Genomic DNA, 25,515 nt, shown 5'->3' with positions numbered 1-25,515 from the left:
CAGTGTCTAGATGCACATGCAGTGTTTTTCAGCAGGGATCGTCTGCAGACACTTCACATTGTACTCCAGTAGGTGGCGGTGAAGTATCCATAGACTGGTTCTCCAACCGCCAATACAGCCAAAGAAGTAGACAAAGTAAAACGTGTATCAGCTGAGCTGGCTGATGTGAAAAGCTTACTTTGTAGTTAGTACGTGATTTTAGGATAACGGTGTAACGTTAGCATTGGGGATGGAGAATGACATTGTTGTCTCTCTTGAGGATTTAGGGTAAGTTAATAAAACATGTCGCTGTTTGAAGCTTATGAAGCAGTCCTGCCTGCCTGTCCTCTGTCAACCAGCCCCTTACACTAACGTTAGCTGGTTTTAGCAAAGCGGCTCACTTGCTGTTGCAGCTAACGTTAGTCTGATGGTGATAGATTTAACCATAGCTCTTTATGAGCATTTTTATAGCTAAGTATTTGCAAAGAGGATATTAATAGACCCACCAACTGATTTATAACGTGCCACCAGCTGGAGAAGCTGCCCCGTCATCATTCATATCAACACATTTCTGTCCAGCTATTAATTGTCGTCCTAAAAATACACGGTTTATATCTTTTCAGTATTAATTCGTACATATATTACAAGCCGAAATATCTAGTAGATTCTCACAAGTATCACTTGGAGGTCCCGAGCTGGTTTATGTTTGGATCGTACGTTTCTGATGACCACCTTCTAAAATGAGCCCATTTTTAGACTGTGGTTCGGTTTCACTTGCGAACATCATCGGTACATGGCAACAAGTCTTGAGTCTCAAACCTGGCTCTGCTCATTGAAACCCAACTGTACGGCATAAAAGCAGTGTCATGCTGTACTGGGCATAGACGAGTTGCGGCTCAGACTGAATATGATCATATGCAGCTTTTAATACGAGCTATGTGTGTCACTATAGGTACCAAGGCCCTCTTTTGGAGGAAGGAGCTTTGGACTGTGCTGTGAGCAGAGGAGCAGCTTCACCTGAATACACGAAGCTCTGTGCCTGGATCGTGTCAGAGCTCAGGCTCTACTGCAAGCTGGAGGAGAATGTCCAGGCTACAAACTGTAAGACATATTTTATAACTACCAACAACGTGGCTCCTGCTACAGAACCAAGATAATGTAGTTGAATGTGATCATATTAAATGATTCTATTTTGATAATTTATTTTTCTTACTAGCTAAAGGTTGATGGCTATGGCAAAGACATAAAAGAAATACACATGTTGTTTGGGTTGGTGGGTAGCACATTTAGATTATGTAGCATTTAGCTGATGATTTAAGAGGAAATCAAATCTGTTTTTGGACATACAAATTTGCAAATTCAACAGTGATGGGTTTTTTTGACATCTACAGACAGTGATGTTGATTATTTTTTCCATGAAGTGAGTTATTTTTGTGGGTTCTCAATAAATTGATTGTTTTCTGACAAACTGTAGTATCAAATTCACACTTAATGTAATACCAGTGCAGTGGTCATTCAAAGTGGTCACTGCTTTTAGTCACTGTAGTTTTCCTGCGAAGTGCTCATTCAAACGACTTCTCAATCTACATTGATCCCCTGGGTTTGGTAAAACGTTCACATTAAAACTGAAGTGAGCTGACCCCTTGTTAGATATAACCAGCACCTATACTACAGCCTCGCTTCATAGCTGGTAACTCATGGTCACTCTTACCTGTTTCAGAAATTAAGTTACTGACTGGTGAAAACCCAATGTTTCCTGTTTTTTCTGCTTCATAATAAAGTTTTTTATATAACTATATACTGGGGGAGTTCTATTTTGAAAGCTTCATTGAGAATGTGGTTATCACTGAATGTTCATAAGTTCGTTTAGACACTTGTTCAACAACACTGCAGTTTTTACAGCCTCTTCTTTCTCCACTTCTCAACACAAGTGTGCTTGGATTTGGATAACGTGTCTGAAACGGCTTGAAATTCTAGATGCATTACCTGATTCTGACTGAATGTTAGCTTTTTAGATACCTTGCAGCAAATGCGCCGCCTTTTCTAACTAAAAGGGGCTAGTAATTCCTCTCTCAACCAGTAGAACCGCCCAGCACTACAACATGTCCTGGTGGTTAACTGAGAGAAGCTGCAGTTTGGGGGCACCAAATTCCAATCTGGCCTAGGGCCCAAAAATGTGCAGAGCCAGCCCTGATCTGACAGTCCTGTCAGCAGCCCAGCAGGAGAGCTGTTTGTGGTCCGCTTTGATTTTATAACTGAACTAAGAGTGCTTTAACTTTCCCTGACTGTGTAGAGTCAGACTGTGTAGGTGTTTTTCACATAACAGAGGCAAAGAAGTCTGAGGCTGCAGGTAAAACGTACTCATGTAGGCTGATAAAGAAGTTTAGACAGAGTTGAATCTAATTGTTAATCTAATTGTTAAATGGCTGAATCCAATTTGACTGACAAAATCTTTGGTCAGGCACAGCCCTATCACATCATCCTGAAGTGCAAAGCTTCATCCATCATCGCCGTCATGAGTAGCGTGAAAATAGAATCAATTAGAGTTGGCCATTCATGATACTGGTTTAGTTTGTTAATTTACCATCACCAAGTTTATAGCTTTTACTGTTGAGATAAAATCTGTGTGTCGATTGAGGATGTACTCAGTGTGCAGATGGGGGAAATGGTGACCAGCAAATTTTTTGCTCTTCGTTCATGATACGTTTTTTTTGTTTGTTTGTGTATTATAATTTCAACACAGATTTTATGTTGTAGTCTTATCAGAAAAATAATGTGGTGTTTCCCCTGAACGTCGGAGACACAAGGCGTCTACCTAACAACATCACTGTGCCGAGATTGGAATTGTTTGTCACGCTACCTCGTGGTTGGCATGTTTGTTCTTCTACCTCTCCCAGGTCCAAATGAGGCAGAGAGCTTTCAGCTGGAGATGAGCGGTCTGCTGTCAGAGCTCGCCTGTCCTTACTCTGTCCTCACCAGCGGAGACATCACCCAGAGGCTCCTCAACAGGACAGACTGTCTGCTGCTCCTTAGTAAGATGACAGCCAACTTCAACTTAACTCTTAATATTCTAAGGAGCAGAATTGCTTTGTTTCTCCTCTTTGGTAAATTAGAAATTTTCACCCCATTGTTAAGTTTTATTCACACACACAGGATGGCCCAAATACACACACATGCACACAGAACCCAGTGATATGTATTCATGGAGAGACGTCAGAATGACGGGACTGCCTCGTAGCACAGTGCCACAGCAGGGCCCCTCCAGATGGAAGAAAAGCCTTGCCATATTTACCTGTGAGCTGAACTGTTAAAAGCTGTTGCACTTTATGTTCAATGTTGTACCACATCCACGTGTGTTAGTGTTGCATGTCAAACTTTATTGTAGAATACTTTGTGCCACAGAGTGTTGACATTGCATGCAGCCACTGCTAGATGGCAGCATTTCAAGCCTGTGCAGTTAGTTCAAGGCTCAACTTCAAGGCTCTGCACACCCACAAAAGTGTTTTCAGTTATTCTGGGGTCAAGTTCTGCTCAAGTTGGATCAAACTATGTTGGAATTATCTGACAAGAAAAAATGAGAGTAGCAGGAGAGAGAGGGAGAGATGTAGATCTTCAACATACTGTACATGCCCTTAAAAACCTTGACAAATGGTTTAATCATGCAGGAACTTTTGAGATCTTACAGCTTTTTTGATTAAAGTCCGTGTAAAGCAAATTCAGCCATTTTCTTCTAATCACATGAAATAGGTCATAAATGTATTTCTTTAAAACATGTAAAAAGCCTTTCAACCATTTAGAATTTAATTGTGGAGCTAGACTCACAAACTGTGTTTCAAAATTTCTGTGTTCAGGATTTAATGGGCGGGTCAGAAATCATGGCCGCATTACATAACGCCATTATTAGCATAAACCCCACCCTGCTGCGGAAGCAGTATAAATATGTTCAGTGCACATTAGCGTTGGTGGTTTTCTGCTCGCTCTCAAGTCTTGGATACCACCTCTTACGATAGCTAACCAGTCAATCAGTCAGCTAACCAGTCATGTCTCCTCCACGTCACTCGTGCATCTTTCCTGGATGCCACAGTGTGCAGAGTAATGGCGCCGTTAGCTTATTTAAGTTTTGTACAGACAACAATTTGTCAGTTTTGTCAAGAGGAGCTACTGTAGATCAAAATCGCCACCAACACCCGTCTCTGCAGTGTCGCTTTACCCCCGATAGTTACAGCAACTATCACCAGGTAAAGTCTAGATTTCTGAAGAGTCTGTTGATGCTGGTCAGTGGGGCCGAACCGACCCTCTCCATCCCCAGCTTGCATCCTCCTGTCCCGCAGACAGCGGGTGCCACTATCACCACAGCCGGCATTATGTGCCCGCCACCGGCCCTCGACGGAGAGGGCCTAAAGCTACTCCACAGCTGGTATTATCCCTCACACTGATAAAAATTGGGCAGACGGAGTCATTGGGGAGCTTGTGGTAATAAAGTAACAATCAGAAAAGTAACTGTATGAAAGAAGTATGGAAAGTAAGTACATGGAGACGGCTCCCCTCCTGCGCGTGGGCGTGGTTCCAGCGCCTCTAACTGACACACACCCAACGTTTCACAGAGAGAGAAGTGCTTGTTTTTCCACGATTTTGAGATCTAAACCTAATTTTATATACTTAGATTTTTTTAAATCTTTCAATGACACGTGTTTCTGTGGTGTGACAAACTTATAACACATTCATTTCTGCTTTACACGGACTTTAATTGTTTTGTCTAGGCTTGGAGGTTGAGGTGGCTTTGCTACTTTACCTTAAAATCTAACGTCACCAATGTTGTCTTTATCAAGCTCGTCAGACTTACCAGATGAAGACTGTGATTGTAAGCCTTCATCTCCCCTTCTGCTACCTGCATTTAAGTGTGTTCATACAGGAAAAGACGGATATGACTGCTGGACTTGTAATTGTTTCTTTTGTGGGGATTTGGCCATTTTAATGCAAGAGACTCACCTCCCCTTATGCAAGTGTTCCACCAAGACAAGGACCCCGCCACCCCGACACTATCATCACATCCTGTGCTTTACCCCACCCTTGACAACTGTGATTGGGTTAAAGAAATACAAACAAACCAAAGTGTTTTTTCCCACCTATAGCAGGATAATGATGGGTGCAGCAGAGCTTTCCACAAGGACATGGAGTAGTCAGCTAGGTGGGTCTGGGGGCAGCCTATAGTGATGAAACACCACCTGCATGTGTTTCACTTGGGATAACACTGACATTGTAATCCAAGGGAAAGTGGCAAAAGAACATCTTTTTAGGAATTGCATTGTTTATGTTTATGTTTTAATACCAATATAGGCTGTTAGGTTGGATTGGGTTTGTTATGTCAGCTTTGTGAATATTTATCCAACACAGGATTTAGCATTGAAGCTGGTATGACTTGACTGACTTCATTCCTAGGGCTTTTAGCATACTTTAATTCAGCAGTGTTGGTTAGGAGTAGTACAGTAGGCTTTTCTTGCGGCTGATATCATGACTTGTTAAACACAGGGGCAAGTAATGACATTAATGATGGCTACAAGCACCTAAAAGTGAAGATTCAGTCATTCTCTACCCTGATGCCGATAGAAAATCTGATGATCTTCCCAAAACATTTTTGGAGATCTTTGGGATTTCTGGGTTTCCGGAGACTTGGAATATGCAAGAAGAGTTGTACGAAGCCATTCATGTATTTTTTTCAGTCACTTTTTTCAGTTGTTAAGTAGAACTCTGCAACACTGGAAGCTCCAGAAATGTATTGTGGACTGCAAACTTCCCCTGACTTTAGATCGGCATAGTGAAAAAAGCCTCCACAAAGCTGCTGGGGGGTGCATCAAAAATGCGAGAGGTTATATCCTGTTATCTGCAGCAAGGATTCATACAAAATTCAGTTTGTACAATCTATTGTGACACCTCATTAGATTCCTCTGCAGACCTAACATGGACAACCCACATCACCTCACGAGTGAAGAAGGCTAGACAGCACCTGTATCACCTCAGACATCTGAGGAAATTTAAGATTTCCACAGTCTGCAGAAAACCCTCTCTGCTGCTGCAGAGAGTCTGTCGTCTCTGGAAGCAAATATGGTTATGATTATTTAAGGTTGTCGTGGCTCATAACAGAAATCTAAATTTCATGTCATTTCATGTTCAGATCTTCAAAACATCCTTAAAAATGTACGTATGATTTAAAAAGCGGACCTTCTTTTAGCACATTCATATTATGGTGACAGAACTGTGCTGTGAAATTTTTTTTTAAAAATGATTGACCACCTTAGAAATGTTCCACTTTTACTGCTTTTACAAATGGAGTCAATGGTCATGGTCAATATATTTTGGGCTGAGCACTATCGGTGCGAAGACTGATGTTGTCTGTCTCCCACTTTTTTACAAATTTATGTTTTTTTATAATGCCTTGTTTTAGTTCCCTCGCCCATGATGTTAAATAACAGCAGATCTGGCAGCATTTTTGCCAGAATTTAAAATTATTTTAGATTCGTATTATATAATTATTGCTTGAATAAAATGGTGATCATTGGTGTATGCAGTTACACCTGTGTTTTACCTGTTGCCACAGAGTGCTGCCACAGAGTAGAAAGCAGAGTTTACAAAGGCAGAGCAAAAGTAGGACACTCATGAGGATAATAAAAGAGGAAAATGTTCAACATTCAAGCCAAACTAAGAGAAGTTAAAACAAGAGGGCAGAAAACAAAGCACAAACACACAAACACACAAATACATACATACATACATACATACATACATACATACATACATACATACATACATACATACAGTGGCTGGCAAAAGTATTCACCCCCCTTGAACTTTACCATTGTATTTATGTATGGGAAAGTATTCACCCCCCTGAGTCAATACTTTGTAGAACCACCTTTTGCTGCAAAGATAGCTGCAAGTCTTTCGGGGTAAACCTCTACCAGCGATGCACATACAGGGACAGAAATATTTGCCCATTCCTCTTTGCAAAATAGCTCAAGCTGAGTCTGATTGGATGGAGAGTGTCTGTGCAATTTTCAAGTCTTGCCAGAGATTCTCAATTCAGTGCAGGTCTGGACTTTGACTAGGCCATTCTAACACATGAATATGCTTTGATCTAAACATTCCATTGTAGCTCTGGCTGTATGTTAATGGTCATTGTCCTGCTGGAAGGTGAAACTCCACCCCAGTTTTTTGCAGACTCTAACAGGTTTTCTTCCAAGAGTGTCCTGAATTTGGCTCCATCCATCTTCCCATCAACTCAGACCAGCTTCCCAATCCCTGCTGAAAAAAAGCTTCCCCACTGCATGATGCTGCCACCACCATGTTTCACGGTGAGGATGGTGTGTTGAGGGTGATGTGCAGTGTTAGTTTTCTGCCACACAGTGTTTAGGCCAAAAACTTCAATTTTGGTCTCATCTGACCAGAGCACCTTCTTCCACATATTTGTTGTGACCCCCACATGGCTTGTGGCAAATTGCATGGTTTTGTTTCAACAAAGGCTCTCTTCTTGCCACTCTTCCATAAAGGCCTGGTTTTTGGAGTGCCTGACTAATAGTTGTCTTATGGACAGATTCTCCCACCTGAGCTGTGGATCTCGGCAGCTCCTCCAGAGTTACCATGGGCCTCTTGGCTGCTTCTCTGATCAATGCTCTCCTTGCCCAGCCTGTCAGTTCAGGTGGACGGCCATGTCTTGGTAGGTTTGCAGTTGTGCCATACTTTCTATTTCCAGGTGATGGATTGAAAGTGCTCTGTGAGATGTTCAAAGCTTGGGATATTTTATCATATCCTGACCATGCTTTTAACTTCTCCACAACTTTATCCCTGACCTGTCTGGTGTGTTCCGTGGGCTTCATGATGCTGCTTGTTCACTAATATTCTCTAACAAACCTCTGAGGCTTTACGGAACAGCTATATTTATACTGAGATTAGATTACACAGAGGTGGACCCCATTTACTAATTAGGTGATTTCTGAAGGCAATTGGTTGCACTGGATTTTACTTAAACGTATCAGAGTAAAGGAGGTGAAGACTTTTGCACACCACACTTTTATTTTAAAAAATGTTTGAAAATCATGTATCATTTTCCTTCCACTTCACAATTACGCACCACTTTGTGTTGGTTTATCATATAAAATCCCATTAAAATACATTTACGTTTGTGGTTGTAACATAACAAGATGAGGAAAAGTTCAAGGGGGGTGAATACTTTTATAAACCACCGTACATACATACAAACATACATACACGCATACACACACATACATATGTCAATGGTCTTTGACATCCATTTGCTGTAAATTTGAGTTAACACAGCTGAATTCTTCTTCTTCCTGAATCCCTTGAATAAATTCCAGTTGCCTCTCTCATTAGTTATTTGTCACGAGACAAACTTTTCAGCCAGATGTTGATTTCAGTTTCTATAAATTGTTCATATTTCATTTTTTCAGAGAACATTGAAACCTAAGCATCCTCTAACAGCATTTGGAAATCAACTAAATCCTTTTTTATCTCAGCCTTTCTGGTGTCTGAACTGGAGGCATCGAGGATGATCCTGGTGAATAAGCCCGAGAAGAATGCCTTGGAGTCAGGCAGCCCTGTGTTCCAAGAACTAAAGGGGATCTGCATGGCACTGGGCATGTCCAAGCCTCCAGCAAACATCACCATGTTCCAGTTCTTCAGTGGAATTGAAAAGAAGGTCAGTTGGTCTGTTGATACAGAGAGATGGTGTGCACTCACAGGATAAATCAAATTGGCCTAAATTTAGCTGGGGTAAACATGTTCAAGCTTGCCATTCTCGTTCAATTCCTGAGAACAGTTGTTGAAACATACCATATAGACCACAGTGCATCAGACTGTTATGTCTCCCCTACCATTAAATATGTGGATTAGTTAAACAGGTGTTGACTAAACATACTGTTGTGTCAGCCACAGTCATGGTATGATAAGAAATCTGGTTGTACACATTTCTGCTTTTGTCAATGTTGTGTAATATATTGTATCTGCTGTATGATCAATGTTTTCAATTGTCCATTCATATACTGATACTACACATATCTGCATGTTGTCCATTTTTCTTAGCTGAAAGAAGCCATGAGTAGAGTCTCACCAAATCACATTGGAGAACCTTTGATGAAGAAAGCCCTTGGACCTGTGCACTTGGTAAATACTCAGAAACAATCTGGAAATACTAAATAATTAGGGAGGATTACATAAGTGGGTGGCTGTGGCTAAGGGGTTAGAGCAGGTTGTCCAATAATCTGAGGGTCAGTGGTTTGGCTGCCAGCTCCAGCGGCACGTGAAAAGGTCCCTGGGCAAAACACCAAATCTATTTTTCCCAGATTTGGTCTTGACAACTGCTGCTGTGTGGTTGACACTACCCCTTTGCGGTTTGCTCAATTTATAGTAAGGAGGATGTGGATGATTGTCATGATCCATAGGAGACATTAATGCAGTTAATATCTCCGAGGACAAAAAAAACAAGAAAAAGAGCAATGGTGCCTTTCCGACAAGAAAAGAAGATGCTGGGTGCTGCGCCTTTTCTCTGGGCGGCTGCCTGCTGGACTAAACAATGTGAATCAAGATAAAAATATCTGAAGTAGGACAGATGGGAAAATGATTATGATAATGAACTTCCCTAAGTGCTGACTGACCACATTTCTATTAAATGGGGACACTTTAGACCAGAACAAGCCATAACCCCTAGTTAAGTATTTTATATGGATCTACTCCAAAGGTTTATTTTGAAGGGGTACAAGTTTTATTTTTACATTGTCAGAATCAGAATACTTTAATACCATGAAGCTCTGCCTACTTAGATTTTTTGCTAATTAGCATGATGTGAAAAACGAATGAATAGAACTTTTGAAAGATTGACTCTATCAAACACCACATTTGGTATATGGCTTTGGGGGATGAAACGACAAATTTCTACTCTAAATGAACCAGATGGGTCAAAAAACATGGCCGCCACAGACCAATGTATTTTTGCAATGGGTGGGGCTTAGAAATGATTGGCCATAATTCCGACACCCTTTGCCCTATCAACACAAAACTTGGTGGGTAGGTTCACAATTATACTGGGAATCTGCCTACCAAAGCATGTTGAGCTCAACCCATAGGGGGTGCCATAAATGCTACACATGCGTATCTCAAAGACTATCAGACGGAATTTCACCAAATTTGGTATGCATGCTCTCGGGGCGAGTATTAATTTATATCTTGAGTGCCATGTTGATAGGTGAAAGTGGGTGTGGCCTATTCATCATTAACCATCATTGTTTGCATTTTATTAATTTATGGCGAGCTGGACGGACCCAGAGGCACGAAACTTGGTATGTTGAGAATAAATGATGTCTAAATGCTGCTCCAAAAATTTGATTCCAATCCATCACATGGGGGCGCTATAACATAGGGTGTGAACTTCGAAAGGCTCTCCCTGCCAAGCCATAAGTGCTATTGACTTGAAATTTTTCGTACGCTTCCTCCTGATAGTCCTCTACAGAAAAGGCTCTTGCACCAAGAAAGCCGCTGTTACAGATTTTTTGCTAATTTGCATAACGTGAAAAACAGTAAAATGAATAGAACTTTTGAAAGATTGACTCTATCAACACCAAACATGCTATACAGCTTTAGGTCATGAAAACACCATGTTCTACTATAAATGAGCCAGATTGGTCAAAAAACATGGCCGCCAGTGACCCATGTATTTTTGCAATGGGCGGGGCTTAGAAATGATTGGCCATAACTCCCACACCCTTTGTCCTATCATCACAAAACCTGGTGGTGGCTAGTAACATAGCATTATGTAAAATCAAGTCAGGAATTGTGAAAAATCATGACAGTTATGTGAATTGAAACTGCCCTTCCCCTGTTGTGTGTATTCTCTTCATCGATATGACTGTCTACAGGTCGTTTTCAGTTTGATTTTTGCTGTGTGTATTGTGGTAAATATAGGCAGGATTATGAATCTCTTGACGAAGTATTGCTGCAGCCTCACTTGATGACCCGCATGTGAGATACATGACTCCTGCATCCAGTGGGGCCTCTCTAATATTTTAACATGGACTCTGAAATTGAAAGCGAGAGGTTACACCACACAGCAGTTCTGCACACACATCCAATGTGTCCAACCTGTAAAACTGAAGGCCTCACCTCAGATCTCTTGTATATATAACCTTAGGGTTACATCTTCTCTGAACCTAGAGATGCCCAGAGTCTTAAAACATACGTATGCTGTGAAGTGTGAAGGACAGTATCAAGACAAAAAAATGAATGCTCTAATTCTTCTTTTTTTCTCCTCCATTATTTATCATCTCCTTATTTTCCAGGAAAAAATTGAGGCAATAAACCAAGCGCTTACAAATGAATATGAAGTAAGAAGAAAAATGCTGTTGAAGCGTCTCGATGTCACAGTGCAGTCTTTCGGTTGGTCTGACAGAGCAAAGGTATGTGAAAACTTGGGATTCTTCAAAAATCTGAAAGTGGCTCAATGCACCGATACAAAAAACACATTTTAATCAATATTTGAATCTGGGCTTCTCTTTGTTTGACAGCAAAGAGAAAGCTGTGTTGGGGATATTTTGGTGTGGGGGAACCATACCCCATCAGGGAAGTTAGCTGGATTCAATAGCCGTTTTTATACTGAGCAATAAGCCGCTAATTGGCTGTCCTTTTTGCTGCTAGGTCCGTGGATTTAGACAGAAGGTGGTAAATTGGGGTTCTGTTTTGGTCTGCCGATTTGACGCCTCGGAGGGTACACTTATTTCCGCCTCCATTGCTATCTAAATCCGAGCCATCAATGCGCCAGCAATTGCATGAGATGGGCGGAGGTGTCAATGACCTGCACTGTTGTGCGACCCACAGCCGGGGAGTTTTAAAACCAGGAAACAGCTGATCACAGCAGTCAGTCTATCACTTCATCTGCGGACATCAAGATGAGCAAATGGACAGCCACTGAGATCTGGGAGATGCAGCGTCTCCTCAGTCTCTTGTAGCTTTTTGGTAGTTACATGTTTACACCTACCCCAGTGGCGGCTTTTGGAAAAGGAGGAATATTACACCACCCTTTTAGACAGACAAAGCGGCACATTGCTGCCTTTACCTTGCAGCAAATATGCCACCTTTTCTATCAAAAAAAGGGCTAATGTTGCTTCTAAATTTGTCATGTTACATGTAATTACTGTTTACTATGCTCATTTAAATTTTTACACAGTTTAACACAACAAAGGGCACAGCATTAGTATTGTGGCACAGACAAGTACACCGTCTAATGCATCATTGATAATGATAGACACAAAATGGTGGTTGATACATGATAACAGATCCTCCTGTCACTGCTTGCTATGGAAAGCTTAAACTAATGATTATTTTCATTATGAATGGATCCTTAATTCCCTAGATGGGAGGGGACCATTTTCTGTCAGTCAGCTGTCCTTGATCAGTTGCCGATGGCTGGGCAGTCTCCACCGACCACTCGTGGACTGTCACCATTTAACACGAAGGATACAATGAGTCATACATCGTTTGCTAAAAATAACTAAATTCTCTTAATCTCCCTCTTCCCTTTTAATCTTAAGTAAACTAAATATAGCAGCCATACATGTGCGACAGACTTTAATTAATGTCACCTTTTTCAATGTAGACTAAGAGACTAACGTTACATCAGAGGTATTTTTTTTCCACGCAGTAATTCTCTTCTCCATGAAATACCTTCCACACATGAATGGCTTGTATGCAGTTGGGTGGACAGGACAATGATCCCAAACACACATCAGAAGTGGTAAAGGACTTGCTAAATCAGGCTAGAATTGAGGTTTCAAGTCCTGACTTGAACCCCAGTGAGAGCATGCATTGATCATGGCAGTGACACAACTGTGCCATGCACTTATACCTATAAACAGTGGTGTGTACAGCTGATCTTGGAACTGCTTTGAAATAGCTCCAGGTTACTTTCCTGACTTGTTCAAATCAGTAATGTGCTCTTTCAGATCAACGCTGAGCTCCTTAGACTTTCCCATTTTAGTGCTTGTGGCTGAGTCTAGTGGGTGTATCAAACACACCCTATTAAAATGGGCCCAGAAAAGTCACCAGCTGTTATCAGTCAGAAGATGTAGCCATGCTACAAAGACCATTTGAATCAAAAACTTTCTATAATCACCAAAACTGTTCCTTCAAGTTGCTGTATGTGTATTTCTGATCCAGCAGATTTGGTCACATTTTCAGAATACCTGGAATAAATTCATTATTGAACCAAACTTCACAAATGTTTTCTGTGACAAAGTAGTTTGTGTTCTTTTCATTCATCACAGAAAAATGAGTGTTGGAGAAATCAATAGAAGCTAAAACTGCCATGATATACATGTTCTTCTCCAGTGAATGCAAACTTTTTAACCTTGACTGTATGTAAAATGAATGACTGCTGAACTTAATGGCTTTCCAAAAATGAATAAGACTTCCTCTTGTTTATCTTAATACAGACTCATTTTGAAAAGTTGGCTAAAGTTTACCAGCCACTACGTTCTGCCCTCATCACCAAAAGTAAAATCTCTGTTGCCCACCTTCTTGCTGCTCGACAAGACTTCTCCAAGATCTTACGTACAAGCAGTGGCAAGATAAGGGAGAAGACTGCTTGTGCCATCAATAAGGTGGGTTCAACACAGTGTAGACACAACATTTATTCTGTTTGTCTTTTCATTTATCTATTCACTTTTTTATATCCTGTTTCTCTGTTTATAAGGGATGTACCAAAGTGCATGGTGTGCTATAACTTGCAGGCTGAAGTGATTTTTTCAAAATATGCATTTCCATTACTTAGCACTTTTAGGTACAGTGACACAAAAACTTGATCATAGAATGTCTGGAGCAAGTGAATATTTTTACTTCTGTCTAAAAACATTAGTTAGTGTTAGTCTTTCTAGCAGCACTTGAAAATAACACACTGAGTGGTGAACCTTGTCCCATCCTGGCTTTCCTAGTCTTTTTATTGCTCTTGTACCTACTAATTTTACAAGTGTTGCTGGCATCAAATTCAGAATAAGTTTATATTTACAAAAAACAATAAAGTTGATGATGGTATTAGCATTGCAACCTTTTTTAACCTCTCTTAACAAGAGCTCTGGTGTGATGGGACCAGGGCTAGCTCCTCCTCCTGAAGATGACAATGATCTCCTTGGTTTTATTGATGTTCAGGGCCACGTTGTTGGTTTTGCACCAATCCACCAGATGTTTCACCTCCTCTCTGTAGGCCATGCCGCTGTCCTCAAGGATGAGGCCCACTACTGTTGTGTCATCTGCAAACTTCACAATGTGGTTAGTAGTGGACCTGGCACAGCAGTCATGGGTCATCAGGGTGAACAGCAGTGTACTCAGGATGCAGTCTTGAGGGGAGCCGGTGCTCAGGGAGAAGACACTGTTGGCGTTGTTGCCTACCCACACAGACTGGTGTCTGTTGGTGAGGAAGTCAGGCAGCCAGTTACACAGGGGAGTGCTGAAGCCAAGGGGGGCCAGTTTGCTCACCAGATGCTGCGGGATGATGGTATTGAATGCCAAGCTGAAGTCCAAAAACAGCATTAGCACTCCCTTCCAGATGTTCTAAGCTTGGGTGGAGTGCATAGGAGATGGCGTCCTCTGTGGAGCGTTTAGGCCAGTAAGCAAACTGGTACAGGTCAAATGTTGGGTGGGGGTGGAGTCGAGAGACAGTGTGGTCCTTACCAGCCTCTCGAAGCACTTCATCATGTTGGGGGTGAGTGCTACCGTGTGGATATCAGTGAGGGAGGAGATTGTGGGTTTTTTAGGCACTGGTATAAATGTAGCAGTTGTGAAACATAGCTTCAACAGGTGTTGAAGGTGTCTGTGAGAACCCCTGCCAGCTTGTCAGCACATTCCTTGGGCATCCGTCCTGGTATGTCGTCGGGAGGAGTAGCTTTATAGTCTGTGATGACTTGAATACCCTGCCACATTCGTCTGGTGTTCGTAGGGTCATGAAAGAGTCCGGTACTTTCTGACCATGAGCATGCTTTGCAGCTCTTACGGCACAGTTGGCTAGAGTAACATTTCTGGTCCTCACTGCTTATTGGATATCCAGTGTCGCCTGTGTGATGTCACTCAGTCGTCAGCTGGCAGCTTTGCCATGCCTCCATAACAAGGCAACATGAAAGCAAAAAGGGAGTGATGTCTTCTGAGACAATAATTATGAGACTTAGTTTTTACTGAATAAAAAATGGTTGCTATAAAAGTGACATTTACATGCAAGGGTTGGGCAATGCCTGCCAAACTGGCACATGACAATGTCTACAGTAAAACAAGGAGGATAAATTTGAGGCAGTGTGTCCCCTCAGTGTTGTCCTGACGCCGCAGATGCTTATTAGCTCGCCACTGTAGCCGTTGCTGTTTCCCACTCTGACATGAATCTCCAGCTGTCTCACCCTGCAGAGGAAACTGTCTCCTCTTGCCACAGATATACATACCTGTGCCAGGTTTAAAAGCGTCCCCTTCTCTGTACTGTATGTCCGTAACTTAGCTTTGTTGAGCCTCATATGCCTAAATCAAAGTTGGCTGACTAGCCAAGGAAGCTAAGCTTAGAAAGCTGTGTGTAACAACAACACAACTGGGAGAAACAGCGGCCCACTGAAAAGAAACACTGCAGCCAAAAAACTTAACCAAGTGTCTTGGGTTCTCCTAACAGAGCCGGTTCAATAAGAAAATAATAAACGGGACATGGTGACATAATGTTAGCAACAAACGCCTTTATATTTCCTCTCCCCACATGTCACAAACAGCAGCTCTTGCCCTACAGCAGTTCTGAGGGGACATCATGATGTTACGATGATCACACATCGATGATGGACAAAAATTAGTAAAAAAAAACACCCTTATTATGTTTAGAACTACAATTAAACTTGTTAGTGCAGTGATTTATTTTATTTATTTTAGATAAGCCAGCAGTGGTTTCGCAGTCTGGAAGTTAACATCTCCTGCTCTGACTGTAGCTGGGAAGGACTGTTGCACAAAGACAGGGTTGCCTGTGAGTGCTTTGGGACGGGAGAGGGGCCACGGCAGCATCTGCTGCTCGTTGATAAGAGCAAGAACGATGCTTTCACATCAGAGAATTCAAAAGTCTCCAGTAACAACAGAAAAAGTCGCTAGATTTGTCACGAGTCGCTTTATTGAAAAAGAGTCGTTAGAGGGGTCTGAAAACAACTTGGTTTAAACAAGCCAGTGATGCTACTAAGCTGCTCCTTGAAGGGCAGGGCTGCCTGTCAGATATCCAGCCTGTCCACGCTCTCTCACCCAGAAACTCTCTGGCAATGAGGAGAGGCTCAAGAGGAGGAGTATAATCCAAGAGGTGCAGTAGCCAGCCAGTCAGGGGGGACTGCAACACTCAATGATAGTAGTTTGTTTACTACGGAAACTACAGGATCCACGTTGCTGCTATGTGCAGTTACATTTCTGGGGAGTAGCACGTCTGGCTATGGCATAGGGCAAGCGCCTACGCAGAGGCTATGTCATGGGTACAATGTCAATTAAAACATTGAAAACACATCCCATTCTTGGTTTGAGAAAGAATGTTAACAGTTTTAACTCTGGCTGGAGTGGAGCTTCAGTCATCTTCCTCCATCATGTTTACAAAGCCGCTGGTCAACTGGCATCATAGAGCATGATTAATGTACAATATTTTTGTGCGTTGTTATTTTTTACATTTTTTTTCTATAATTCAAAAAAATTGAAGTGAATGTGTTACAGTGAAAGCTTTAATTATCCGTTAAAAATGTGGATGAATCGAATAAATATTTATTTTTAGAAAAAAGTACAGTAGGTTCAAAATGTACTGTCAAAGAACTGAAAGTCTTACGAACTGAGCAGTCCTTCAAAATAGTGGGTCAAATTTGGCAAGCAGGCTTCCTTTTGCAGCAACTTGTTTTAACATGTGTCCTTTTTCTAAGGTTCTAATGGGCCGAGTGCCAGACAGAGGAGGTCGACCGTGTGAGATCGAGCCGCCTCCTCCAGAGATGCCCTCCTGGCAGAAGCGTCAGGACGCTCCCCAAAGCGGAGGACACTACGGTGGAAGTGGGCATGGAGGCAGTAGGGGGGGCTACGATCACTACTCCCAAGGTGGACGTGGAGGGTATGAGAGAGGAGGTGGATCTGGAGGAGGACGCAGCGACAGGGGAGGCAGAGGAGGAGGTGCCAGAGGAGGCAAGCTGCAGGGAGGCTGGGGAGAAGGTGGTGGAGGAGGGAGAGGGGGTTACAATCAGAGCCACTTTCCAGATGCAGGGGGTCATCAGGGGGGAGGAGGGAGAGGTGGGTACGGAGGAGCTGGGAACAATGAAGGAGCTTTCCAGGAACCTGGCTTCTATGGAGGAGGAGGAGGTCACCATGACAGTTACCACCAAGATGGGAGCTGGCATCAGGAGAGGGGAGGGGGTCGAGGAGGTCGGGGTGGCAGGGGAAGAGGTGGTCGAGGAGGAGGAGGACAAGGAGGAGGCTGGGGAGGGAGAGGGGGGCATACTTTTAACCAAGGCGGACAGTTTGAACAGTTCTTCCAACATGGCGGGCAACACTACAGCCAAGCTGGCTTTAATCAAGGCAGACACTACACTAGCTGAAGACAGATTGTGGGGCATCGCAGCAGAGTCCACTCAGAGACGGTACATGCTTTAACATTGAGTTCTTTGGCATGGTGAGCAGTTGACTAAAATGTAAAATAAGGACTTACAATACAAAAATACAGATAGTAGATATACTCACTGCAGGCTGTTTTGGAATTATTGCTTTACCACAGAGGACTGGCCTTGTAGTCCTTTGCTTTCTCATACTCATGTTAATGTTTTCTCTGCCTCCTCAAATGATCAACCCAACAGTTTTGTTAAGAATGGTTAGTCGATAAGTTGGACTCTGCTGTTTTGTCCACATTTTGACACTTGATTTTTTTGTCGATTGATGAAATCTTTAATAGTTTCATTGAATTTGACCTTTACTTGAAAACGGCTTCACCTTTCCAGTCTACATTTTGGTTCAGTAGATTTGACTGGAATCTCCTTTGTTACTTATTTAAGAGATGTCATGTTGCACTGTTCATGGAAGACTGTGTGCATACAAATATGAATGCTGGAAAGTTTGCATGAATATTTGAAAGCAATAAAAAATGAAATGACATTTATGATCTTTTCATTCAGTGCAGAAATTGGGTGGAGCTCATTTGGACTGTACAGAAGGCACAAGAAACAAAAAATAACACAACTGATAATGATTAACAAATAGTATTATAGATGGGGGAATTGGGGAGGAATGGGTAAGGGGCAGTATCTTCCCATCTTACAAATATTAAAAGGCACGGGGTCAAACTCAGGCTACACACTACACACTCCTGAAGTAATGCCACAATCTGCTGCAGTTAGACATGAGTAGGGCTGGGTATCAGTTTAAATAATTCGATACTGGTACCAGTACCGATACCTTCATTTCGATACCGGTTCCTGAACAATACTTTTTTCGATACCATTTTTATAATATCAGTTATAACAAACAGAAAATTACATAACACATACAGTACAAATCATGATCTTACTTTTCAGCTTTGGTACTTTTCCACTCTAAGCAGTTTTGTTACAGAAAAAATAAACTGAATAATTTCCAGTGAAAAAGAACACTTGCAAACAAGTGACACGTCAGTGTCTAATGCTCACTGCTACATACTGTGGACCTTTTCACGTTGCAGTTTTTCTTGAGAAAAATCAACATGTCTGCCTTCTCAGGACACAAACAAGCCGACTCCTGGCTGGTGGTGTCTACTGTGAGGAGAAGATAAACGTAACAGTGAATGTTAGGTGAGCTGTTCAACCAGCCGACCAATCTCTGGTTAGCTTTTGATTTCGCTATCTACATAGCCATAAAATAATGTTACACACTAATCTCTCTATAAAAGCAAGGAATCTCTGTCTGTCTGTCTGTCTGTCTGTCTGTCTGTCTGTGTGTCTGTCTGTGTGTCTGTCTGTGTGCCCCAAATATCCCTGCAGATCAGGATCTGACTGACCTGAGATTTTCAACATGGCTGCTGCGTGGTTCAAGGGTGTGCAACATCATATTTGTTTGGAGTGCAGTGATACCATTAATAAATGATTTCAGAAATGAACGAATTCCGCTAGCATTGTTAACCATAGCCACCATGGTCATTTGCGCACCAGAGCCAGTCACTGCAGAGCCCATTCCTACAACACCTTTTAAGAAACAAGCGGATTTATACCTGCAGTGGCGCAAGCTAGACCGGGATTTTGCCAGTGGTTTGGTCCCGTCCTGTGCATCTAAACTGACTGTGGTTGATTAATGAGACTGAACAAGTCCGGACCGAGTCCGTTCAGGTCTGAGGAGATCCGGATACGCAAGGAAGTGGAATTGGAATCTGAGGATGTTCGTGTGTAGCTAGCTGCTAGCCCACCCCATGCCCCACCTCCTGAGCTGACGCACGCGCCAGCACGTCCAAAACTGGACTTACAGTAAATAATGTCCTCCATGCTTTTTCGCGAACATTGCCGTCACGTTTGCTTTGTGTCTGGTGCAGAAAGAAACAGTAAAAACGGGCTTTTGTCACGAAAGTGTCCACAAGCAGCAAGTTTGGTTGCTGAGGAACAGAGGAAGTTGTGGGAGGGACACCGGCGGTGATGCATACAGCGACAGAGATAGCGAGTTTTGAGAGTTGAGAGATTTGTGACATATAGCATATAACTTGTTACATAGTGTTTAGTGTGTAGTGCAGTCGTTTTTTTGTGTTGTGAGCCAAAACAAGGAGGAGACTGCTGAATGTGGAACAGGCAGGAATGAGCTGAGGAGCCCTGAGCCTGAGGTATTGCCTGCATTTAAATGTAAATAGTTACATATAACTTTGTAAATTTCAAACATTTATGCACAAATTTAGCAAACAATTTACATTTGCATTATAACTAATACAGTTGGTTTGTTAAACATATTTGTGGTTTTTACAGTAAAGAAATCAAAATTTTTCCTACTCTGATTTTATGTTACTTTGTGATTTTAGGTCCATAGTGTTAACATAGTATGTCAAAATGAAAATGCTGAAAATAATGACACTAAGCAAGGCAAGGTAAATAGTTTTTAAGGTGAAATATAATGGTAAAATCAAAAGTAGTCAAAAACAGCCAATTATATCCCTGACGTCCCACTTCAAACACAGCCTCATTTGGCCATCCATAACAAAACTACTTAACCTTCCACTTTTCCATAGGAATACATGCTTCCTACGGGCAATGCACTAGTATCTTAAGTTAGCATTACGCACTGGAGTCCTTGGTGGAGTTTTTGAATCAGCCCATGCGGGCTCTGTAACGTCCACAGGCGGACTTAAATGCTGAGGGGAGGATGGCTGCAGTCTGCTCTTCTTGCAGTCAAATACAAGCAACTTTCTGCTCTTAAACTGATTCCGTGCATGGTCAGGTGCTTCATCAAATTATTTGTGCTCTCGGCCTTGGCAGTGAGATGTCTCCACAGAACCCAAAGATACTGAAAGACAACTCACATCCAGCCCCAGGCTGTTCACCCTGCTGCCATCTAGAAAAAGATTGGGAAGTGTCCACCATATTAGCAGACTACAGAGCAGCTTCACTCCTCAGGCTGTGAGACTCCTGAGCTCATCCTCAACACAAGATGAAGCAGGACTCAGCAAGGACTCTTTGGATTTTTTCAAACCCTTGTTTAAAAAATGACAGTAATTTACCTTGTACCGTGGAAATAAATTAGAGCCTGACAGTTGGCCAATATTGACCTATCACAGACCTATCGGTATTGACGTATATGTTGTTTGTTGTCTTTCTTTTTAGAGATTATAATGCAGAAAAAAAACGCTTGAGCCAATTTATGTCAGGGATAATGCCAGGTGAGGTGTACATTATCAGGAATCAATGGAAGACATGGAGGCCACCTCGGTCCAACAGGCAACGGAGGATGGTTGCCTCTGTGAAGAGTTCTGATTATGAAAACTGTAAGGGCCAATAAGGGCCAGTTAAGCAATAATAATTTAAGTTAAAAACTGTTAAAACTGAATGATGACAATTTCATTATAATTCATGCAATGCTTAGAGTATGTCAGTTTAAAATACATAATTAGTAATGTGGAAAAGGTTAAAAACGTTTCTATGCTCTAAATTCTATGATGTGATGTCATCATATAGTGGTAACAGAGTTTAGTTTAGTTTTAATTTTTAGAGTCAGAACATGGTGGAAGCAACACAGTCTTTTGACTGTGCATCAGACCTTGTAATTTCCTTTATATTTTCTTTTTTATAAACATCTTAAAAGACAAAGTTGTCATGTCGTGTGGAAAAAGAGTTTTTTTGACTGACTCTGGAAGTGGTACAGTAAAGATAGAAGAGCTAACGGAGTGCCACTACATTTAGTCAAAAGACTAGCTTAAAGAGCGGAGCAGCGGAGCTGCAGCAGCTCCGTGTGCATGTGGGAGCTGGGCCTGCTGCATGGAGGGAAAGAAGGAAAGAGCTCACCCTAGGATGCTGATGCAGAAACTAACTATTGTTTGAAATATTCCCCAGGACAAGGTACTGTCAGATCCTCATAATATCCAAGTGCATTAAGATGAGCACATGTAAAGTGGATAATTACGGAGCTCGAGCAGAAATTAAAGCACGATTGCAAAGATAAAATGCAAGTTGCGGATTTCTCCATGTAAACTGTATCGCAAGCCTTGAGTCAAAGTTGTATTGCACTCGTTTTTATGAAGAAAAGTGACTTTGAAGTAAGGTACTTTTAAACTTTTGCATACCACTTTATTCTGCAATATAAGATGGCTAATGAACAGGACCCAAGATGTTTCGAGGATACAGTGGAACAGGGAAGGTCACACAAGCCGACAGAGAAAACACAACAGGAGAAATTACAAAGGCACATAGCACTGAGGAAACACAACTTAGGAGCTCTGACAAGTAAAATAAGGGATGTTGAGACAATGAGGAATGAGGCTCAAAATTTAAAAAGAGTGAAAGAAGTGATGGGAAATGATTTGGCACCTAATCTACAGAAGTTTAAACGCCTCAACAGTGACGTTGCAAATCTTTTGGCTGAAGATGAAGAAATATATGATCAGGAAAAATGGTCTGAATCCAAAATGGCATCCATCACAAATCTTATGACAGAAACTAAGAAATGGATTGCAGATGTACAATCTGTACTGCAAAGGGAGAAGGATGAAGACGTTGACCCCCAACATACTGTTAAACCAAGTGACAGTGTTTTTCAGGTTGATGTCAATGATGCTGGGCGTGCCCGCCCATGTGGATCTCAAGTTAGTTGCATGTCATCCACAACACGAGTCTCATCAGCACTCGTTAAACAAGAAGCTGAACATGCAGTTGTTTGAACCCTGTTTGAACGTGCTGGCTTAAAGTTGCAAGGGAAGAACTTATGCTGGAGACTGCATTAGTTTAAAGTAGAACAAAAATAAAGGTGCTCAAAGAATATGAAAACTCAGAAGATGGTTCGAGTAGATGCAGACGAGCACAAAAGCTACGCAGTGGGAAGGTGAAGCAAGACAGAATCAGCTTGCCTCTTCAACCAGGTTGTGTGAACTTTCACACACAACCACAAATGCTGCACAGTGTGGCTCCACAAGATTTTAACCATAATGCACCAACCAACAGAGGTGAGGACATAATAACAACAGACTTCCTGCGAAGAGAGAGATCCGTGGAAGAAGTTTTACCACAAACATTTCAGCTGAAAACCAAAGGCCTCCAGGAGTGAAACCAGCAAACTCAAGCAAAATAGGTAAGATTTCGTGACAAGCCCACAGCCATGATGGCAGACATCGAGTCGATGTTCTACAAAGTCATGGTCTCAGAAGAGTGTAGTTTCTGGGCTCTCTTCCTCAAAGGTGTCGGTGCGTTTGATGATAAAAGAATTCTGTGGAGGCAAGGCTGGGTGGAATGATAGAGCAATCTTTATTGAAACAGTTCTTCAAGCCAGCATCCAGACAGTGTGCGGCCGCCCTCTGCTCTATCAGAAGTCCTATCGAACCCTCGATCTTAGGAGATCTACCAAAATGCCACCCCCAAGTCTCTACTCATGGGATCATTCTTAAAGCCCCTGGGGCTGTACCTGCCTACTTCTAATTGGTCACTGTGGTGGGTTGAGGGTCCATCTATCCAGTCGACTAGAAAAGGAGGTGGTCTATCTCCCTGCTCATCTCCCATAAATGACTAAATCTGTTTCTGTCACTCCTTGAGTCTTTTACTCCAAAATTTTCAAAATGATCTCTCTATCCTTTTCTGGAGATGCACACGTTTAGATAGTAGTCAGGCTCCGTTTTTAGTCCCTATAGTGGCCTTGTCTCCTGCTAACCTTTCACCCACACACAGCTGAATGCTGACTCCAAGGTCACTTGGAGCTGTGAGCCCCTTATATGCAATCCCTAACTCACACACGGACAGACAAACAGGTTCAAACAGGTTCAATTTAAACTGAGCTGAATTAAAGGCCAGAATGTGTTGCCGTCCAAAAACCTCATAATTCCCCCCTTCAAGGCCCTTTAGGTCTCGAAAAAGCCTGCAAACACATTCGCAATAATATACTTCTAAAATTGTGCCAGTTTATTATTTTCATTTGTTGTCTGCCGCTTGAGCTCAAATTCCTGTGAGCTGGAATGGGCCAGAAACTTAAAACTTGGCCCTTTGCTTGCAAATGATATGCATCAACTTTTATTAAAATATGAGCCCAGTCAGCCACATGGTGGAACTGTAACTAAGGCTTGAAAATGCGTTTTTGGGAAGGCCCTGCCCTCACACCATAAGTCTGATTGACTTGAAATTTGACACACAATTCTAGCTCCATGTGCTCTACAAAAAGCCTCTTGGACCATAAAGCTCCACCTACTTAGATTTTTTGCCAATTATCATAATGTGAAAAACAGTAAAATGAATGGAACTTTTGAAAGATTGACTCTATCAACACCAAATTTGGTATACGGCTTCAGGGGTATGAAAAGACAAATTTCTATAAAAGAGCCAGATTGGTCAAAAAACATGGCAGCCACGGACCAATGTATTTTCGCAATGGGCGGGGCTTAGAAATGATTGGCCATAACTCCCATATCCTTTGCCCATCACAAAACTTGGTGGGTAGGTTCAAAACAGGACTGTGAATCTGCCTACCAAAGCATGTTAAGCTCAACCTATAGGGGGCACTATAAATGCTACACATGCAGACCATTGGACAAAATTTCACCAAATTTGGTATGCATGCTCTAGGGGCAAGTATTAACTAATCTCAGGAGTGCCATGGTGATAGGTGAAAGTGGGCGTGGCCTATTGTCATTAACCATCATTGTTTGCATTTTATTAATTTCTGGCAAGCTGGAAGGACCCAGAGACAGGAAACTTGGTATTTTGGGAATAAGGTTTACATTATATAAACATTACCTGACTGTAATTACAAGTAACGATCAAATGTATTTACAGGCTTTTCTTATTAATGTATTGGGTTAACTTTATATAAACATTATTTGACTGTAATAGCAAGCAAATATCCAATACATTTACAGGCATTTCGTATTAAGTTGTATAGTTTACTTTATAAAAACTTTACTCGTCAGTAATTTTAAGCAACAGTCCAATATATTTGCAGGCTTTTCTTATTGATTAATAATGAAAACAGTAATTTACTTTTTATAAACATCATTTAGCAGTAATTTAACACAACTATCAATATAGTGAAAGGCTTTTCCCATTAGTTCATATGGTTTACTGTATGTAAACATTATTTGACAGTAATTACAAGCAACTATCCAATATATTTAATGGCTTTTCCTATTACTTCATATGGTTTACTGTATGTAAACATTATCTGACAGTAATTTAAAGCAACTACTCAATATATTTGGATGCTTTTCCCATTAATGTCTGGGGTTTACTTCATTTAAACAAGAATTGACAGTAATTACAAGCAACTATCCAATATATTTACATGCTTTTCCTATTAAAGGTGACATATTATGCTCATTTCTGCTTCCTGACATGGTTCCCTGATGTCTAAATGGAATGTTAGTAACATGCTTTGGTCGAAAAAGCTTAAGGATTGAGCACAGCAAGGTTGTTGAAACACCAGTTTCACAGCCCTGCTCCAGCTGGCTGGTTTCAGTGCCTCTCCCTTTAAATGCTACTGAGCTACTACGTGCACCGTCCAAAGATGTATTTGCGCCACCCACCTCTCCCTACCTGCAGAAGACGTGAGGGCAGCATTGTGTGACCATGGCAACGGCTGAGTTACCGGGGAAATGGTCGCCGGACAAACCTCGACTGGCGTTTACTCTTCAGTTGCAGTAACACGGATGCAATTTGGCAATTGCCGTTACAAGAGAAAAGCATAACCCCGTATTATTATTTACCTTTATGTGGCCAGGTAAGTCAATTGAGAACCTGCTTATCTGCAGGGACGACCTGTAATTAGCTAGCAATGTCCAACAACTGTAGTTTTCAATAAGCCACAGTTGCCTCCCGTCAGCTC

At 41.8% G+C, this 25,515-nt stretch overlaps 2 protein-coding genes and 1 long non-coding RNA gene across 7 annotated transcripts in view; 1 reads left to right on the top strand and 2 right to left on the bottom strand.

Annotated features, from left to right (window-relative positions):
* Positions 1-2,905, bottom strand: part of edaradd (EDAR-associated death domain) — a 44,435-nt gene extending 41,530 nt beyond the window's left edge. For 2 of the 4 annotated variants that reach the window (XM_037124171.1, XM_037124172.1), the window contains exon 1: positions 2,840-2,868. In XM_037124171.1, the coding sequence (XP_036980066.1) occupies positions 2,840-2,853 (14 nt within the window). In that variant the 5' untranslated portion in view covers positions 2,854-2,868. Of the gene's footprint in view, positions 1-2,839 lie in introns of all 4 variants that reach the window. The other 2 variants (XM_037124169.1, XM_037124170.1) reach the window with 2 other exon arrangements.
* Positions 94-18,150, top strand: fam98a (family with sequence similarity 98 member A). 2 transcript variants are annotated; one of them, XM_037124167.1, is made up of 8 exons: positions 94-267; positions 932-1,080; positions 2,877-3,011; positions 8,511-8,692; positions 9,076-9,156; positions 11,325-11,441; positions 13,473-13,640; positions 16,938-18,150. In XM_037124167.1, the coding sequence occupies exons 1-8, from the start codon at positions 230-232 to the stop codon at positions 17,598-17,600; spliced, it is 1,533 nt and encodes a 510-aa protein (XP_036980062.1). In that variant the 5' UTR covers positions 94-229; the 3' UTR covers positions 17,601-18,150. The 2 variants fall into 2 exon arrangements, with proteins under 2 accessions (XP_036980062.1, XP_036980063.1); XM_037124168.1 differs by lacking the exons at positions 94-267; positions 932-1,080; positions 2,877-3,011 and adding exons at positions 7,177-7,328; positions 7,568-7,690.
* LOC119033728 lies at positions 3,336-6,999 on the bottom strand. Its single transcript, XR_005079360.1, has 2 exons — positions 4,823-6,999; positions 3,336-3,540 (listed from the first exon to the last, which is right to left on the bottom strand). It is a non-coding gene; the product is annotated as an uncharacterized LOC119033728 (long non-coding RNA).
* Positions 18,151-25,515: the final 7,365 nt, after the last annotated feature.

This window comes from Acanthopagrus latus, chromosome 15 (assembly GCF_904848185.1).
Source record: "Acanthopagrus latus isolate v.2019 chromosome 15, fAcaLat1.1, whole genome shotgun sequence".
Lineage (NCBI taxonomy): Eukaryota > Metazoa > Chordata > Actinopteri > Spariformes > Sparidae > Acanthopagrus > Acanthopagrus latus.
The sequence above is the reverse complement of the archived record's forward strand: the minus strand, read 5'-3'. Positions and strand labels throughout refer to the sequence as shown.